This window comes from Myodes glareolus, chromosome 14, assembly GCF_982192425.1.
Source record: "Myodes glareolus chromosome 14, mMyoGla1.1, whole genome shotgun sequence".
Lineage (NCBI taxonomy): Eukaryota > Metazoa > Chordata > Mammalia > Rodentia > Cricetidae > Myodes > Myodes glareolus.
Genome location: NC_142039.1, coordinates 70519486 through 70538849, shown reverse-complemented (window position 1 = coordinate 70538849; position 19364 = coordinate 70519486). Strand labels below are relative to the sequence as shown.

General features: G+C 38.2%; 1 protein-coding gene across 6 annotated transcripts in view; it reads left to right on the top strand.

The window, feature by feature from the left end:
* The window catches only part of Uimc1 (ubiquitin interaction motif containing 1), a 66169-nt gene extending 47972 nt beyond the window's left edge, over positions 1-18197 (top strand). For 5 of the 6 annotated variants that reach the window (XM_085699573.2, XM_085699579.2, XM_085699577.2 and 2 more), the window contains 5 exons: positions 7324-7402; positions 11164-11341; positions 15414-15477; positions 16651-16693; positions 17751-18197. In XM_085699573.2, the coding sequence (XP_085555699.1) occupies positions 7324-7402; positions 11164-11341; positions 15414-15477; positions 16651-16693; positions 17751-17946 (560 nt within the window). In that variant the 3' untranslated portion in view covers positions 17947-18197. The remainder of the gene's footprint in view (positions 1-7323; positions 7403-11163; positions 11342-15413; positions 15478-16650; positions 16694-17750) is intronic. The other variant, XM_085699575.1, reaches the window with a different exon arrangement.
* Positions 18198-19364: the final 1167 nt, after the last annotated feature.

The following is a 19364-nucleotide window of genomic DNA, read 5'->3' as shown; positions in this document are numbered from 1 at the left end:
TTCTTCTCCTCCTTGCTACTTCTTCTACTTCTTTCCCTTACTCTCCTCCTTATTCTTCCCCTTACTCTTTCTCTCCTCTGTGCCCCCTTCACTTCACTTTCTCCCCTTGCATGAAAAATAAAGAAGATGCAGAGGTAATGTACTTGAGTTAATTTTTTGCTCTCAGACCCTCACTTGTCATAGACACCCAATTCTGAACCCTGAGTGGATACTGAGGCTGGTACTCAAGGCCCCTGATAGAGAACTGCTTTGCTGCATTGCTTCTCTAATCTCTCAGCTTTCACCCTCTAATATCTGACTCTGAGTTTTTATTACTAAGATCAGTTAGAATTCATGGTACACAGAGGATATGTATTCAATTTCCAGTGCCCACATGGTGGCTTATAACCATCTAACTCCAGTTTTAGACAGTGTGTCTAACACTATCTTCTGATCTCTGAAATCACATGCATACATTCAGGCAATAATTCTTTCACATAAAATAAAAAAAAATATAAAAAAGGTGACATTTGAGTAGAGACGTAAAGGAAGTGAGGGAGTTTTAAAGTGAAAAAGTGTGTTAGTCAGAGATCTCTGGAGTAAATCTATATATAAAGGGGATTTTGTGGAATGCCTTATAGGCTGAAGTTCATCTAATTCAACAATGGCTGGCTGTGAATGGAAGTCCAAGATCCATTACTTGCTCAGACAACAAAACTGATTGACTCAACTGGTCTTCAGTATATACTGGAATCCTAAAGAAGTAGGTTCTTATTTCAGTGCATGAATGGATGTGCTAGCAAGGCAAGGACAAGCAGACAAGGAGCAAAAACTTCCTTCTTTTATGTCCTTATTGTAAAATGTGCTTGAGACTGGGTGAGGTTGACATAAGACAATTAAAGGGAATTGGAAACTCTGAACCTCTGAAGATAAACCTGAAACCTGACTATGAAGCCTGTTAAAGAGGCACACCTGTCTGTATTTTAGCAGGAAACTTCATAAATGTCATGGATGAAGTAATAAGTTAACAGTACCTTAAATTATCAAATGCCATTAGACAGATCTGGGAGGGATAAATCAGCAAAAATGAGACAGCTTTTTAGCTACACAGGCAATCCCAAATCTTCTCCTTAGTCCTTGGAGAACAGCAGTCTTAGAAGCAGTACTTGCCATTAGCTGCTGAGTACAAAAGGCCCAGAGATTTTTCCGGTTGGGGGAAAGACTTGAGCCAAGAATGAATGTTTAAACAGAGGGTGTCAATTTTAAGGATCACTCAGGTTACTATAGGATAGTAGATTATTAGAATGAGAGACAAGGGCACAGTGTGGGAACAGAGTTAACATTTTTGTTTTCGACAGAATGTTAGAGTGGACATTAATGTTTGCCAGTTGACTAATATTTACCTCTTTTAGAATCAGGTTCCTCATTTATAAAATTAGTACAACAGTAGGGTCATGAGAATCTGAGACACTTTATAATGTCTTTGGGTAGATATATAAAGCATTATGCCTGGATATTTAATAAATGCTAGCTGCAATTATAAATTACTTCTTCTTGTCTACTATTATTTCTAGAGCCTGTCTAATAAGTAGATAAGCTGTCAGTAGGGTATAAATAAGGGGAAGATGGTCATCAAGGCCAAGAGTCAAAGTGGTAAGAATAAGTTAAATTAGAAGTAGTGGTGCACACCTTTAATCCCAGCACTTGGGAGGTGGAGGCAGGTAGATCTCTGAGTTCAAGGCCAGTCTGGTCTACACAGAGAGTTCCAGGATATCCAGAGCTACATAGACCCTGTCTCTTAAAACAAACCAAACAAATAATAATAAGTTAATAAGAAATACATAATAGCGGCATTTAGGAAGCTCTAGGCATTAACTATATTTACTTTTTGTCTAGGTAGAGGGTTATAGCATAGAGTCATGATACTGCTTAGAGTTTTTTTCTTTTCATGAATATCTCCAGAAAAATAATGATGAATAGATGGGGATGCACTGAAGGAGGTGGAGATCTTTTTTATGATATGCCTTGGTGATAAAGGACCGAGGCTTAGAACAGGCTTGACTTGGGTAATGTTAACATAAATCGGTAAGGCCTTAGCATCTCTAAATAAGATTCACTTCTCAAGTTAGACCTTTTCTGTTTTAGATACCTGTTAGTTACTGATCCGAATGTAATTTGTAAAGCTCTTCGATCTTCTTGTATTAGTGTGGTGTTTGTAGTACCCAGGATGATTAGATTAGCTATATTGCTATTAGACTTGTTCTAAAGGGTTAACAGTTTCACTTTATGGGATAGATTTAATAGAAAAAAAGTGTGGATTTAGGAGACAGGGTGATGTGGGGAGATACACAAATAAGAAATAGGCTCTGATGTCATGGAAATCATGCTAAGAAGTGCACATAAATAGCTGTAATACAATGCTAAAAATACTCACAGAGCCTTACAAAGAAGATTTTGTGTTGTTTCAGAGGAAAATGTGATTGAAGACTTAGAAGAAAAGGGCACTAATATAAAATAACATAGATCACTTAAATACAAACACGTAAAACTTGTGCAGAAAAGAGCAACAATTAAATATGGCAGTGTGGGCATTGTGGAAGGCAATAGGAGAATGACACATGTAACTTAAGCTAATGGGGGTTTGTCATGAGAGATTTTTTTCAGCTTTGAAAGTTATTTGTATGTTTATTTCTGTTTTCTATATTGTGCTTTTCTAGGTGCAAGTGTTAAGATACATCTTAGCCGAGTGTGTAGGCAGAGGCAGGAAGACTGCAGGTTTGAAGCCTGGCTGGCCTTGAACCTGTGGCAGTCTTCCTGTTTCAGCTTTCTGAGTGCTAGGATTATAGGCTTGTGCCACTATATAGTTTAAAGTTGGTGTTTGGTATGGAATGATTGGCCAGGTGTATACCTGTAATACTGGTACTTGGGAGGTAGAAGCAGGAGGAACAATAGTTCAGAGTCATCCTTAACTACATAGAGAGATTGAAGATGGGCTACATCTTCTAATATCTGTGTATGTATGTGTGTATACACACACTCACACACAAAGTACATAGTTGTCTGACTGCAGCATATCCATTTAGGATCTCAGGCATCTTTGTTCTTCTCATCTTGTTTTGAATGTTGACTTTTGTAGTTATTCCTATTCATTGTGTTTTGTTATTGAAGAGTCAGTGCTGTGTGACTTTGCTAGGAGAGATGTAAGCAAGCATCTTTTTACCCCAGCTAGGACACCAACAGCAGACCAAAGAAATGATCCCATTCAAGTCTAGTTTGGTGAGCCAGTGAGTTTGAGAGTTACTAAATAGGGGCATGAGTGACTCTCAGGCAGTTGTATCATGGAACATTTCACAGGAAAATGGATGACCACTCATAGAACCCTCATCCCTGGAGCTCCCTACTCTACGTGTTGGCTGTTTTACCTTGTTTACTATTTACCTAACCTCTGGGAGGGCCTTATAAGTCCTATACATTTTTAAGCATCCTGTGCCTCTCAGCTTTGTGAGCTTCCCTCCTCCCTCCAAGTGAGAATCACAACACAGCATCCAGGTCTCAGGACTTCTTTTATCAATTTTCTTTGTTCAGTTGTGCTTATTCCATCCCTTCTTGAAAAATAAAATAGCTCTTTTAATACCTGAGTTAATACTCAAAAGTATTATGTACAAAAGGAGTATCTGCAGGTGAAACTTTTTTACTTTAGGATCTAGTCACACTTTTTATGATGTTGAGGCTGTATAAATAAATATGCCATTCCAAAATAGTGTTCACCGTGGTTTAAATTTTTTTTAATGTTACATTTATTTACTAGGAAGAGAAAGGGCCACTAACTACCTCAGTGCAAATATGAGGAGAGAGAACAGCTTGGTTCCTTTTTCCCATGTGAGTGTGGAGGATTTAGTACCTACTGATAATGTTACTTAAATTGTTTATCACTGTGGTAATGATGGTTTTTATAATCCTGCCACTTGTGCATTGATTAGCTGACATTCTTCTGTAAAGACTTTTCCCTCCCCCTTTACTATTTCTTTTTAATATTGCATGGGCTTATGGATTTATTTTTTGATCTAACGTTTCATTTTTAAATGTGTACTAGTTTGATATGTTCCCTTTTCTTCCTCTCCCTCCTTCCTCCCTCCTTCCCTCCTTCCCTCCTTCCCTCCTTCTCTCCCTCCCTCCCTCCCTCGCTCCCTCCCTCCCTCCCTCCCTCCCTTCCCCCTCCCTCCTTTTCTCCCCCTTCTCTCTTTCCCTTCCCTTCCTTCCTCCCTTCCCTTCCCCTCTTCTCTGTTCCTTTCTTCTCCCCTTACTCACCCTCCTTCCCTCCCTTTCTTCCTTTCTTCCCTTTTTGTGTTTTGTTCTTTGGAGACAGGGTTTCTTTGTGTAACAGCTCTAGTTATCCTGGTTCTCCCTTTGTAGACCAGACTGGCCTTGAACTCACAGAGATCTATCTGCCTCTGCCTTCCGAGTGCAGAATTTTTATAAACACATCTCCCAATTTCAGTAATTATCAACATAAGACCAATCTATTTTTATATGTACTCTGATTTTTCACCCCCTTCTCCACTAAAGCATTTTAAAGTAGTTTTCTAGCATAGTTTTTCATCTACAGATATTTCAGTGTTCAGTGATAGAGTATTAATAAAAGTATAGCCCCAGACACAGTGTGGTAGTGCACGCTTCTAAACCAGCACTTGAGAAGCAGAAGTAAGCAGAAATGCAGCCTGGTCTATATAGAGAGTTCCAGGCCAGCCAGAGAAACATATTAAAAACTTAGCTCAAGAAAGAAAGAAAGAAAAAAAAGAGGGAAAAGAAAAAGAGCTATATTTGTAATTTGCTGTTTTGATATCAATGTCATTATTGTCATAACAGTCATTCAGGACCTAGAGGTTATACATTAGATTTGGTTGATAACTTTTTAAGTATCTTTTGAATTCTCATTAGCCTTCCTCCTTTTCCATTGTACTTCATTTGTTAAGTTAATTATGTTTTAGAACTTCTTCCCTGGAATCAGAAGTTCAAGGTCAGTCTCAAACTTAGTGAGCTTGAGGCCAACCTGGGATGCTTAAGACCCTGATTCCAAGCAAAACAGGGAGAAAAAAAGCCACATTTTTTTTTCTTTCTGTATTTTGCTGTTTGTTTCTCTGTTCTAGGGTATAGTTTCTAGAAACTACTAATTGGATTTGAGGCTTGGTCAGATTTACATCTAATAGTGCTGGACTTTCATATTGAAATAGATGGAATGTGTGTTATCAAGGTACAAACTTTTCTTTAGGGTGGTAGTATTGGTAAGACTATTTTTATATGAATATTTTTGACTTTATGAGGAAAGATATTGAGCAAACTAGGCACAGGGTTAACTAACAGCATTGTATGTTAAGGTTAAGAGTTGAACATTCAAATGTAACTCTTAAGAAGGAAACTAGGAATGTCGCATCTAGAGTTTTTGCCTTGCATTCATAAGGCTCTAAGTTCAATCCCCAGGACCACTTTGAAATAAACAATAGGCACGCTCATTTCTTTTTTCTTTTTCTAAATTTATTTTTATTTTATGTATATGTATGTCCATGCCAGGATGTCAGAAGCCCTGGAACTGGAAGTTACAGACAGCTGTGAGCTGCCATGTAGGTGCTGGGAATTGAACCTGGGTCCTCTGGAAGAGCAGCCAGTGCTCTTAATTGCTGAGCCATCTCTCCAACCCCAAGCATGCTCATTTCTAAACTTGAAATCACTACAGCCTGAGCAGGGACAGGGGTCTTTAGCATTTCTATCCTGGCTTTGAAGTCTGTCAGACCTTAAATAATGTTCCAGGAGAGTAATTTACAAGTTTGAGACCTCTAAGCTTTTAAAATGTGCTCATTGTTAAATGGACCCAATGTGTCTGGGGTGTTTTGTGGAGGAAAGGGGAAGCATGAAAGGACTTATATTTAGGAATTATCAGCATGAATGTTTTGAGTTATAATTTATAAATAAAATAAAATTATTGAGGCTTGCACCTGAGAGAACAAGAATTTATTTTTTAAGATTTTAAGAAAATCTTCTGATGAAAAAATCCTTTTGTGACTAAAGCTCAAGGTGAGAGAAGGCAGCCTTGATACAAATCTCTGGTTAAATTAGTTGCATCATTAATCAGCTTAGAGACCCCCTATGAGTAAATCAGAAGACCTTTATATATATTTTACCATGTTATATGTACTTTGGGACTTATTCATTTTAGTTTTATATATGAGTAGTATGTGTGCATGATTTGAATGGAGTCAGGGAGAGAATGAGCATCCTAGCACACATGGTGATCAGAGGGCAGCTAGTGGGAGTCAGGTCTCTCTTCCACAGTGTGGATCCTTTGATAGATTCTGGGACTCCAGCTCGGGTGTTAGGGTTTCTTTGTAGCCCTAGCTGTCCTGGAACTTGCTCTATAGATCAGACTGGCCTCGAACTCACAGAGATATACCTGCCTCTGTTTCCCAAATGCTGGGATTAAAGGTGTGTGCCACTATACCTGTTCATATTTTGTTTTTTTACATGGGTGCTAGGGATCAAATTCAGGTTTGTATAGCAAGTACTTAACTGGAACCTAATTGATATTATGCAATACCTGGGTATAACCCAAGTATTATACAAGCTGCAGATTCAAGTAATTAATAGGCTTCATTATTTCATGAACTAATAAAAGTTTTCTAAAGTCTCTGTATAATGTGTTAAGTGTAAGGAAGGCTTGCTTTGAAGAGAAATGTTTAGTTTTTGTTATGGCAAAGACTGGAAAACATTTGATTATATAACCTGCAAGGTCATTAAGATGGACTATGATTTTATAAGTCTCTTTTGATGTGAGACAAATATTTATATCGCCTAACTCAACCCATTAATACTCAGTAGAAGTCAGAGGTGGTCCCAATGTAGTGGAAAAGACCAGCTGTGCTTACTGTTCTAATCTTTCTCACTTATAAAATGGAACACAGAAGGATTTGTAAAGAGTGGGGCTTATGTTAGTTGGTCTTTATCTGTAGCTATCATTACTGTATTTCATAGAGTACTTTACTGGAATATGTTTCATATCAGACAGAATTTTGGTGAGGAAGTGTATATGTCCTTTCCTTGATTGCTGCAAGTACAGGTAGTGCACAGAAACCTTCCTTGGAGTGAACTAGATTTTTAGATCTCATGGTTTGGCAAACAGGAAGTGTCTTGTGACTGGCAGTTTTGGTTACAAGTGTTATTTGGGTTTTCCAGTCAGGGGACTTCTTCCCCACAGAACAGTTTTAAACTGTTTCTTCTTATGAATGTTGTCTTTTCTTTTATACCCTGAATCTACTTAGCCTGCTTAATTTTTTTTCTTTTTTAATGGGAAAGTGTTGACTCGGAAACAAAGAGAGGCCAGGAACAAAAGTGACAGTAAGACATCTACACGGACTGCCCTGGACATCAACAAGTAAGTAGCCACAGTGCTTTCATTAAATTCTTGTCTAACACATCATTATTTGGACCGAGTGAAGAGACTGGTTCTTGTCACCATGTATTTCTTTGGTTTCCTGTTCTTCGTTTGTCAGTTGAAAGCCTGAATTTCCTTTTCTTATTAGTTTATTTCAGTGTATGTTTCCCAACTTTAATGATCCTGTTTCTGCATTGCTCTTAGGTTTCTGTATTCTTTGAATTTATATATTGATGTTTGGTGCTTTGGGGAAACAATGAGCATTTTGCAATGTTGTATAGAAGTTGAGTTGCAAGAGGTTGAGCAATATAGAAGACTTCCTTGGGATGTGGGTTGTAGCTTGACTAAGAGAGCACATTCGGAGGAAGGCGTCAGGTATAGATGCTACCTTCCAAAAGCAAAGTCATCATTTCTTTGTGCTAAAAACATTAAAAATCCTTAGGACTCCCTATTACTATTTAGCTGTAACTTAGTACTAACAAACAACTTTTTCCTATTTTTCTTCTCTGTGTTCTTGCTTTAATATAGACATCTTGGGCTGTATTCCTCATATTGCTTCAGTTTGTTTTAAAAGCTCTGTGTTCTTTGATAAGCTGTTAAGGTGCCCACACTTATTTTTGATTTGTTTATATTCAGCATCTAATAAGATATATCTGAGATAGCACTCAAAATATTAGTTGTTTAATGAACACCTGCTATCATATGCCAGTCATCATTGTAGATACTTCATTTACTATATAATAAATAATGGAGTGGCATAATTGTTTTCTCTCTTCTCCTCCTACCCCTTCCAGTACTGGGAATTGAATTCAGGACCTTGCATGTGCTAAGCAGTCAGTCAGCCATTGACCTATGCCCTTAGCCCCTTTTCATTTTCCCTCCCTTCCTTCCTTCCTTCCTTCCTTCCTTCCTTCCTTCCTTCCTTCCTTCCTTCCTTCCATCTTTCTCTTTCTTTTTTCTTTTTCTCAAGTAAAGGTAAATTAAGTCATGTGGCCAACAGAACAGTAACAAAGTCAAAAGTCTGCCTCACTTTTAAATGTTTGGGTCTTCTTGTAGTGCTGCTGTCCCTCATATATTAGGTTAGTTCAAAGGAGTTGTTGTTTCATACCATATATTCTAAATCATGACTAGGTTCAACCATACTTTATTAATCAATATAGGAACCATTACAGTCAGTGCATTTTTTACCAATGAAAATGTTTGTTTATTCCTGTAGTGTAAAAATTCATGCTTCAGGATATGAAAACCTTTTAGAAAGTATCTTTCTTCTCCCCACCACCTCCCTGGTACATTTAATACGTTGTTTGTGAAGGTCAGTGGACAACTTGTAGGAGTTGATTCCCTCTTCTACCATATGGGTTCCAGGGAATGAACTCAGGTCATAAGGCTTGGTGACATGTACCTTTTATCCACTGAGTCAGCTTGCTGACCCCCATATAAAGCATTTTCTGTATTCTTCTGATTATAAAGCATTTCTGTACTAGTATCAAAGAGTGTGAGCTGGTATCTTAAAGGCTATTGGCTGAAGGAGTTCCTACAACGTTTTCCTTTTTTTAAAAAAGAGTCAAGATGCTTGAAGAAGTGGTACTTGATTGGTGGGAGGTCAGGTAAATAAAACAGAATTTTGTAGCCTAATTTGTTCAATTTTTGAAATGTTAGTTGTACCTATGCAGTTTGGTGTCCTTATGGTGTATTTGGGCTTTTTCTGTTGACCAGTGCTGGCTGCAGGCATCACAGTTCTCAGTGCTGCATCTCATTCATTTGCTCAGCACAAATCTCAGACATAATGGTCTCTGTGAATTCAGAAGCTGCAGTGGATCAGACCAACAGCAGACCACTAAACAGTTATCCCCGACCTTGTTTTGGTACAAGTTTGGCTTTGGGAAGTTAGAAACTTTGGAGCTTCTTGGTCCAGCCACAGAACTGGTCATCACTAGTTGTCAGACACAGTTCACTTTTGGTTGCATGTCACAATCTTAGTAAGAAATGGTTTGTTGTTCTGTAGAATAAGAGGACTGACAGTTCAGAATAACTTAAATTTTCTTTTCTTTTTTCTGATTTAATGAGACACCCACTTACCAAACCTTTTCACCTTCAATTTGCATCAAATGCTTGAACAACTTGCATGGTTCACATTGAGGCAACTTCTCGAGTCAAATAAGAGAATCAGCTTTAGTGAGTGCTCTTTACTGCTCATTGTCAACTTCCTGTAGCCAACCATTAAGCTCTTTTTCTTGAAGGCTCTTGAGCCACCTCTGTACTATATGTTCATTATTAGTTTCTGGACCAAAGACCTATTGATGTTGCAAATTGCCTCAGCTGTTTTACCATCTATTTTACCAAATAAGAAAACTTAAATTTTTGTTTCACGAAGCTGGAGAGATGGCTGGCTCAGCAGTTAAGAGCTCTTCTAGAGGTCCTGAGTCCAATTCCCAGCAACCATATGGTGGCTCACAACCATCCATAATGAGACCTGGTACCCTCTTCTGGCCTACAGGCAGAACACTGTATACGTAATAAATAAATCTTAAAAAAAATTGTTTCACACCATTTCCATATTATAAAATAAATATAAACAGCAAGTAAAATATAAATATAAATTTATAAAATAAATAAACAGCAAGTAAAAAAACAGCAAAGAACCATAAAGTGAAAAATGTGCATTAAAATGATGTATAACTACATATATTTAAGAGTGTATTTAATAATCAAATGACAAATTTCAACAGTGCAGAAAACAAAATTACTTTTGTACTAATCTAATAATAAGAATTAATAGTGCTTTTTGCATTAGTTGATAAACTTTGAAGATATGCTCGTCTAACTTTTCTCATAAGGTAGAGTTTTACTTGCATTCTTCCAGGTGATTGAATAGCTTGAGATGTTTTTTTCTGTTATTTTATTGTCCTTTAGAGAAAATCTTCCATAGAGTTAATCTCATCATAGTTACTAAATAGTAATGGTCAGAAAAGGAAGTTTAAGATGAACTTCTGAATCAGCTGTGAGTTTTGATATTTATTAGCTGTGACATCCTTGTGTAGAATAGTTCTTTCCTATTGGGACTGAAGAATTAATTGAGAAATCATGTTGAAAGGTACTGACCACAGAGAAAGTAGTTAATAAGTATTCTTCACCAATTTCCACAGGTCTGTCTTCATTGATACTTCAAGAACACACACTTCCCTTTCTCTAATGGTTTTGTTTTAAAAAGATGACAGTAACTATGTTAGTGCACAAACTTCTGGCAGACCCACATGTTTTAGTAACTTTCTGGTATGTCAGGTTATAAAGTTAAGAAAGTTAGCATATAGATAGATTTGATTTACTAATCAAACAAGTGCATCCACTATGGTAAAACTCTCACTATTGATTTAATGCTTTTGGTGCTTCCTTTTCTGTTGAAATTTTAACTTCTCTTTGGAGAAACGATTACACTTAATTTCAGAAGAGTTTGACAGACTATTTTATGTCTGAGGAGCAATCAGCATTGTTTGAGATAGTTAGTAGAGCTGATTTCATTACCATCCCACTGCTGCAACAGCAGGGTACAGAGAAACAGCCAGGGAAAACTGCTAATCACTTAGTCCTTATGATTGGCATAGGGTTAATTTTATTGGTGATCCCACTGAGTGAATCTACATTAGTTGACAAGTCTCCTCTGCAGACATTTTTGAGATGTAAAAAGACAATTTGAAACATTCCAAGAACCCAGAGGCAAAAGCAGATCTTAAAACTGCCTTCCCGCCCATCTCCCCACCCAGGAAGGAGAAGTGTTATCTATGTAAATCCCTGGTCCCACTTGGAGAGTATCAGTGTCATGTAGAGGCCTGTCTCCAGCTTGCAAAGGGAGACAGAGGAGATGGAACTGAAGTGGGTAAGAGAACCAGAGTGTGTGCAACTGTGGAAGGCAAACAGCAGCAACGGCTAAGGAAGCCAAAGGTATGTGCTTAGGAAAAGCTACAATTCTGTTCTATCTTTCCTCCTTTCTCGCCCTCCTCCTCTCTTTCCTATTTATTTATTTACAAGATTTATGCTTGTAAGGATAGGTGTTTGTGTATATGTATGCATACATATGTGTGCATTTATGTATGGAGACCAGAGGTCAGCCTTGGGTGTTGTTCTGCAGGAGTCATCCACTCATTTTGAGACAGGATCTCACTAGACCTGGGGCTTGCAGATTAAGAATGCTACCTGAAACTTCTTCACGCACATCCAAGACTATGGCAGTTTTAATTGTTATGCTTTTTACAGTACATATAAAGTTTCTACTCTTATAAAAACATAATGGTTACCTGCAAGTACCTATATTTATGTCAGGTGCCCAATTTATCCTTTGAGACAAGGTTTCTCTCTGAACCTGGTGTTCATTGATTAGCTAGACTGGCTAGCCAGTTAGCTCTGGGAATCTGCCTTTATCTACCAACCCTCATGCTAAGGCCAAAGGTGCTTGGAACCATGCCAGCTTCTTAAATTTGTGTTGGGACCCAAAGTCAGGTCCTCATTTTTTTATAGCAACCACTTTTATGACACCCTATCCCCAAATTAGTGTATCTTTGGTCTATATTTTGTGAGAATTTTGTTTTAATAGCTATTTGAGTTGCTAATGTGGGTTGCCTAAAAGAATTATAATGAATTTTGACTTTGGATTAAGACAGAAATTTCCAACAATTTCTAAAATGACCCTTAGCATGTACCTGTCAATTTGTGGTATATATTTATGTGAAGAAGTATTCTCGGCACTGATGATAATAAAATCAAAATAGGGGGCTGGAGAGATGGCTCAGTGGTTAAGAGCATTGTCTGCTCTTCCAAAGGTCCTGAGTTCAATTCCCGGCAACCACATAGTGGCTCACAACCATCTGTAATGACGTCTGGTGTCCTCTTCTGGCCTGCAGACATACACACACACAAGATATTGTATACATAATAAATAAATAAATATTTAAAAAAAATAAAATCAAAATATTTTACGTCAACTCTGAGAAGCATTGAACACACTCTACGTTTTGCAGTAGAGTTAGATATTCAGTCAGGGTTTTTGTAAAAATAAACAAGTATAGGCAGAAAGTTTGGCTTAGAATGTAGAATGATTGTGCCTCGCATGAATGAAGTTTTGCACCCTATAGTACTGAGCATGGTGAATGCACTTACAATTCTAGCACTTGGGAGGTAGAAACAGGAGAATCAGAGTTCAAAGTCATTTCCAGATATATAACAAGTTCAAGGCCAACTTGGGTTAAATGAGACCTTATCTCAAAAACCAAAACGTCAAAAACTAAAACCATACCACAAGCACATTTTGTTAGTATGCACATTAGCTTTTATCTTTAGTAAATGGTAAAATTACATATATTCCAAAGAGTTGTTCTTAAATAATTTTCATTATGATTTATTATCAATAAAAGTCTGATTTGTTTTATTGATTTTGTTTACCTGTATGTAAAAGTTTCTCAGGTGAGAAGGGGTCCCAAGTGGAGTAAGAAGCTCTACTATATAGTATAGACATCTCTCTGGGTTTATTTTTAAACTTCTAAAACATTACTGTTAGCTGGGTATGGTGGAACATAGCTATAACCCACCACTAGTGAAGCAGAGGGAGGAGGACATCCTGCTCTCCATAGCAATTCTAAACTCTACCTCCACCTCTAACACCTGCTTTCCAACCTGCAAAAATCATTATCATCAATATTTGTGTCATATAGATAGTCACTTAACATCATCTTATTACTGAAATATAGTTTTTTCCCTAATCCTTCTATATTTATGACTATTTAAAACAGTCTAAAGGCTGGTATAGGCAAACTCCTGTATTCCCAGCACTCTGGAGGTGTGAGAGTTTAAGGACAGTCCTGGGTACATAGTGAGTTTAGAGCAACTTGAGCTAAGTAGTGAGACCCTATATAAAAAACAGAAACTGCAACAAAACTCCAGTAAAACAGTAAAAGCAAAATAGAATAACAACAATTTAAAAATGGGGAAAAATACCATTAACCGATCCTTGGACTACCAGTTATTTATTGAAGTGTAAGTCAGTATTCCAGTATCTTTTGAAATATTACAATGAATTGCTTTTTAGAAAATGTAGGGAATTCATGTCCACACTTCTAGGAACACATGTGAAATAACTTCTGAATCTCTTCTGTGTCTAGACTTGAGAAACTATAGGGTATGGCTCCTGGTCTGTGGGAAAATGGATCTAAGGACTTTCTGGGTCTTGTGATGAGAGATCAGGAAGGGCAAGTCTTGGTTTAGGGACCAACATAAAGCAGCAACAGTGTGTTCAAGAACTGTTAGCATACTAACCACTTAGACAGCTGGACAGGGAACCCAAACTGATCTTCGTGTCAGAAGGAAGTGACATCTCTGTGAATCAGATGATTTTTAAATTTTTTTAATTTTATGTTCATTGGTGTTTTGTTTGCATGTATGTCTCTGTACCACTTGTGTGTCTAGTGCCTCAGAGGCCAAAAGAGAGTGTTGAATCCCCTAGAACTAGATTACAGAAGGCTGTGAGCTGCCATGTGAGTGCAGGGAATCAAACCTGGGTCCTCTGAAGAGTAGCAAGTGCTACTACCTCTCTGGCCCCTAAATCAGGTGATTTTGGAGTTGAGTTTTATAGGTGAGTGTTACTTATACCAAAAAGCCAATTTATTTACCTTTTTAAAAATTTTTTTATACTTAAAACTTTTTTATTTTATGTGTATGAGTGTTTCACACACATGTATGTCTCTCTGTGTACCATATATGTAGCTGGTGCCTAAGAAGTTCAGAAGAGGACATCAGATCCCCTGAAACTGGAGTTAGAATAGTGAGCCATAATGTGGGTGCTAGGAATTGAACCTGGGTCCTGTGGAAGAGTGGCCAGTGCTCTTCATCATTAAGCCACCAGTTTTAAGTTGCATTGAAACTGTTTTTTTGTTTGTTTGTTTGTTTTTGTTTTTAAAAATCTCAAATGTAACATAGGGCAGAAGCTGTTCTTTTTTTGTTAAGATTTACTTTTATTAATTTTAGTTATTCATATATATAAAATGTGTGTATGAGGGTATGATCACATGAGTCCATTGACCTAGGATGCCAGAGGCCTAGGATTCCTTGGAACTGGAATTATGGGCAGTTGTGAGCCATCATGTGGGTACTGGGAATTGACCTCCAGTCCTCTGGAAGAACAGCATGTTCTTAACCACTGAGCCACCCCTCCAGCCCAGACGCTCTTCTTTAATGTAGTTTGTGGGCTGATTTGATTTGATGCTGAAGTCATCCTTGAATCTCCCTTCCTCTCCCTTTCCTTTCCTTCCCTCCCTCTCTTTTTCTCTTTCTTCTTTCATTCTTTCTTACAGGGTCTCCCTGTGAGGCCTTGACTGGCCTGGAACTTGATATTTAGGCCAGGATGCCCTTGAACTTAGATCTACCTGCTTCTACGTGCTGATCCCTGGGGTTAAGGGTGTGCACCACTCCTGCAAAGCTGTGTTCCTGATATGGTGCTTAAACCCCTTCATTACAGTTTGCTGTTTTTTTCCTCTACTCTCATTTATTATAAAGCAAAAGACTAACTAGTGCCAGCTGTGCCACCAATATTTCTCTTCTGGGAAAGATTTAATCTAGGCTAAATGGTAGTCGGGCTTTTCTTTGGGCTGCCAGCTCACAAAAAATAACACAGAGACTTGTATTCATTATGAAAGATTGGCCTTGACTTAGGCTTGTTTCTGAGTAACTCTTATAGCTTAAATTAATCCATTTCTGTTAATTTACTTTCTGCCTCATGACTTTATTATCTTATCTCCATACTGCCCATCCTGCTTGCTCTGCGTCTTCTGGCATCTCCGCCTTCTTTTTCCCAGCATTCCTCTGCCTGGAAATTTTGCCTAGCTATTTATTGGCCATTCAACTTTTTACTAAAACAATCAGAGTGACACATCTTCACAGTGTACAAAAAGACTATTCCACAGCACTAAGTCAACTGTGTTTTAAATCTTGCCATGAATTAATCCTTCTATCCTTTTCTCTATCACAGGACAAAGACCACAGTCAAGGCCGACTGCTCAGTCTCTTGGAACAGTCTGAGCACAAGACCACAGGTGAAGACTCCAAGATCAATTTTATGGGTTTCTGTCTAGGCCTTCCAGTGAAGATAGCAACTCCTAACCTTCAGCTGATTGTTGGGGATTGTGAGTGAGTTCTTTTGGAGCCAGTCAGCCAGCCAGCCTTGGAAATTTAATCTAGGCTATCTCATCCCCAGGAAGGATGAGGAGATATCCTGTCTTTCCCAACATGGGTTTAATATAATCCTTTATAACACCTAATCCTTTATAACTCCTAGAGTTAGGACTGCCTGCTAAACTGGGGAGTGGTTCCAAAATGCAACACATGCCAGAAAATAGATCTTCTTAAAGAATAGTCATGGAAAACCACACATGCAGACATCACTGCCTCTTCTGAATGTTTGTAAACCATTCATACGTTACCTTTAGCTTAGTCTCCCAACTTAACTCCTAAGAAATTGTAGGAAGTAATTCCTCTTTGTGTCTCTAGTATTTAGGGAGCATTAGAGTAGATTTATCAGGAGCGTTAGTAATTCTAACTTTAGAGATTACAAAGATTATATCTAGTAAAGCACTCTATATGTATTCCCTGGCATTAATAGACTTTTGCTGGATGTTAAATGCTATTGCTACTATTGTTCCTATTAGTTGCTATTGTTAAATTTTACCAAAATACAAATTGAACAGTAACTTTTTGCTTACTGTCTAGTTATAATAGTTTATTACTATCAAGCAAATCTGTTTTGCTTTGTGATGACTGTAAAAAGAGCCTGTCTTGCTAGGCAGTGGTGATGCACGTCTTTAATTCCAGCACTTGGGAGGCAGAAGCAGGTGGATCTGAGTTTGAGATCAGCCTGGCCTACAAGAACTAGTTCCAGGACAGGTTCCAAAGCTACAGAGAGAAACCCTGTCTTGAAAAAAAAAAAAAAAAGAACCTGTCTTACATCTTGCTTCTAGATCACCAGGTTGTGAATCTCTCAGGTGGCAGATTTCCCCTGGTAGCCCTTATTGTCTGAGTCTAGGTCTGAAGTCGGTCTATTCAAAAATGATTCATTCAGAAGTGTTTACTGCAGCTGAGCCTGTTGGATGCTAATGCTCACATTCCATTGGTCAAAGGGTTGGAGATCTGAACTACTTGAATAGGCCTGATGAAAAGCAGCAGGCAGTGCGAAGCTATGACTGCTAATGTTAGTACTTTTATCTCTCCAGGTGTAGAGAAAAAAAACAAGTCTTCAGAAGCAAGAACCTTCAAGTAAGTTAGAGTATGCGCTGAATTCTATCTGTCAACAGCTCTGGCAAGTGTGAGCCTGATGCTAGATTCTCTGTGTAGATTGATAATTAAAATGCTAAAATAGAAATCACTGTAGAACTAACACAATTATTTAACTTAGTGTTCCTGTTATATCTGGGTTAAGAATTGGTTTGATAGCTGTATTGATGTTAAAGTAAGTAGAGTTATGTGTTACTCCTTTTTTCTTCTTTTTCTTCCTTTTTTTTTTTTTTTTTTTTAAACAGGGTTTCTCTGTGTAACAACAGCCTTAGCTGTCCTAGAACTCCCTCTATAGACCAGGCTGGCCTCAAACTCACAGAGATCCACCTGCTTCTAACTCCCAAGTGTTGGTATTAAAGGTGTGAACCACCACTGCCCGGCCTTTCTTCTTTTCAGTTCCCATCCAAACCTGAATTCTAGCAGATTTAGGAATTTGAATCTTGACTCCACAGTCTCTCCATGTCTCCATGGCTTTAGGTTATGTGAATTACCCAGTATCTTCATCTATGAAAGCAGAATGATACAACTTGCATGGCTAGAATATTATACAAGTTAGTATACTAATGTAATTTAAAGGTTCCAGTAGAGTGCATAGTTCATACTTGTTGCTTACCAGCTTCATATTGAACTTGAAACCAGGCATAGTGGGACAAAGACAGAGGCAGACTGATCTCTGAGTTCATGGCCAATTGGGTCTACATAGGTTTTTTGGTTGTTTTTTTTTTTGTTTGTTTGTTTGTTTTGTTTTGTTTTCAATAAAGGCTAGGAGCTAGAGAGATGGCTTGGTGCTTAAGAGCACTGGTTGCTCTTTCAGAGGACCTAGGCTCAATTCCTAGCATCTGCATGGTGGCTCACAACCATTTGTAATTCCAATCCCAGGAGATCCAGCACCCTCCTCTGTCCTTGAAGGACACCAGGCATACATGTGGTATACAAACTTAAATGCAGACACCTTTGCACATAAAACAAAGAAAAAATTTTAAAGAGCTAGACACACACACATGTAATATATCTCACTTGAGTTTTTCTTTCTGCCTAGGATACCACCAGAGGTGGAAGAGGCTAGCTGCAGCAGAGAGATGCAGAGTTCCCTCTCACATCTCAACTTAAATGAGTCTCCTATCAAGTCTTTTGTTCCTGTTTCAGAAGCCACAAATTGCTTAGTGGACTTTAAAGACCAATTTACTTTTCGGTCACGGACCAAATCAGGCAGAGGAAGGAGAAGAAAATCTTGAATTTCTTGGGACTGGAGGTTGACCGGAATCATTACTGTTGTGTTGGTCATGTTCATTAATTATAGTGGTCCCTAGTTTGTTGTGAGAGTTTTGACCCTGTTGTTTTTACCACCAGCACCCACTCAACATTCTGATTTTTATGTTTTATAAGATACATTGAGACAATTGTGAATAGTATTCTGTTTTACAGCATTCTATTTGAATTTACTTATAGTTAAAATTTAAATATATTTATCTATGTTTGTATGAAATCTTATTTCTTCAATATGTGGAGATTTTTATATTTTTGTCGTGAGCTTTGGAGTGGGGATTTTTTGTTTTGTTTTTCTTTTTCAAGACAGGATTTCTTGTGCAGCTTTGGAGCCTGTCCTCTGTAGACCAAGCTGGCCTCGAACTCAAATAGATCTGCCTACCTCTACCTCTTAGTGCTGGGGATAAAGGTGTGAGCCAGCGCTGCCCAGCTTCTTCTGGAATTTGTAAGTGAACACTGTTGTGTTAGTTTGTTCCTATGCAGTTTTTTCAAAGTGGGTTTACCAGTGGGTGTACCAGGCACAATTATTTGTTTAAATCATTTTTTTTTCTTTCGCTGCTACAGATCATGTGGCAGCAGTAAATTGGGATTCAGTGGAAATACCAGAGCAGTTCCCAGTCTCTACGGTGTTGCCTGAGCCCTTCCAGTGCAGAATAGAGATGTGGTTTATCCTTAGTGTCCAGATGGACCCAAAGTGAGAGACTCAAATAGCAGAAGTAACTAACCAAAGGAGACAGTCAAACGAAAGAACCAGCTTTGGCCCTAGCTGATGGACAGTCTAATGAAAGAGACACTAAGTGGGTGTTAACAGTACAGGATTTTTTTTTTTTTTTTTAAAGACAAGGTTTCTCTGTAGCCTTGGCTGACCTGGAACTCACTCTGTAGACCAGGTTGGCCTTGAACTCACAGAGATTCTCCTGCCTCTGAATCCCGTGTGTTAGGACGAAAGGTGTATGCCACCACTGCCCGGCAGCAGTACAGGATCTCAGACCAGGGTAAACTAATACACAACTCAGGTGCCTAACTTCTGATTTATCATACCTAAAGCTGTCTTTGATTTTAAGATGAAAGTGAGATGTATCTCACACTGGGGCATTCATAACAGCTGGATGTGAAGACTCAGTACAGACATTAGGGTACTATTTCATACTGTTTGCACACAAACGCTTTGAGTTATAGTCAAGATGGAAAATATCAATTCCTACCACAGACAATGTCTTGCTCTTGGATGTTGCGAACACTATGACCAGAATCACACATATCTCTTATTTTTTGTTCAGTCACCACAGTCCAGATCATATATGTACTGTCATTTGATCCTCATAGAAACTCATTATAACCAACTCTGAGATGAGGAACCAGATGGAGAGGAACAAGTTAAAAGACT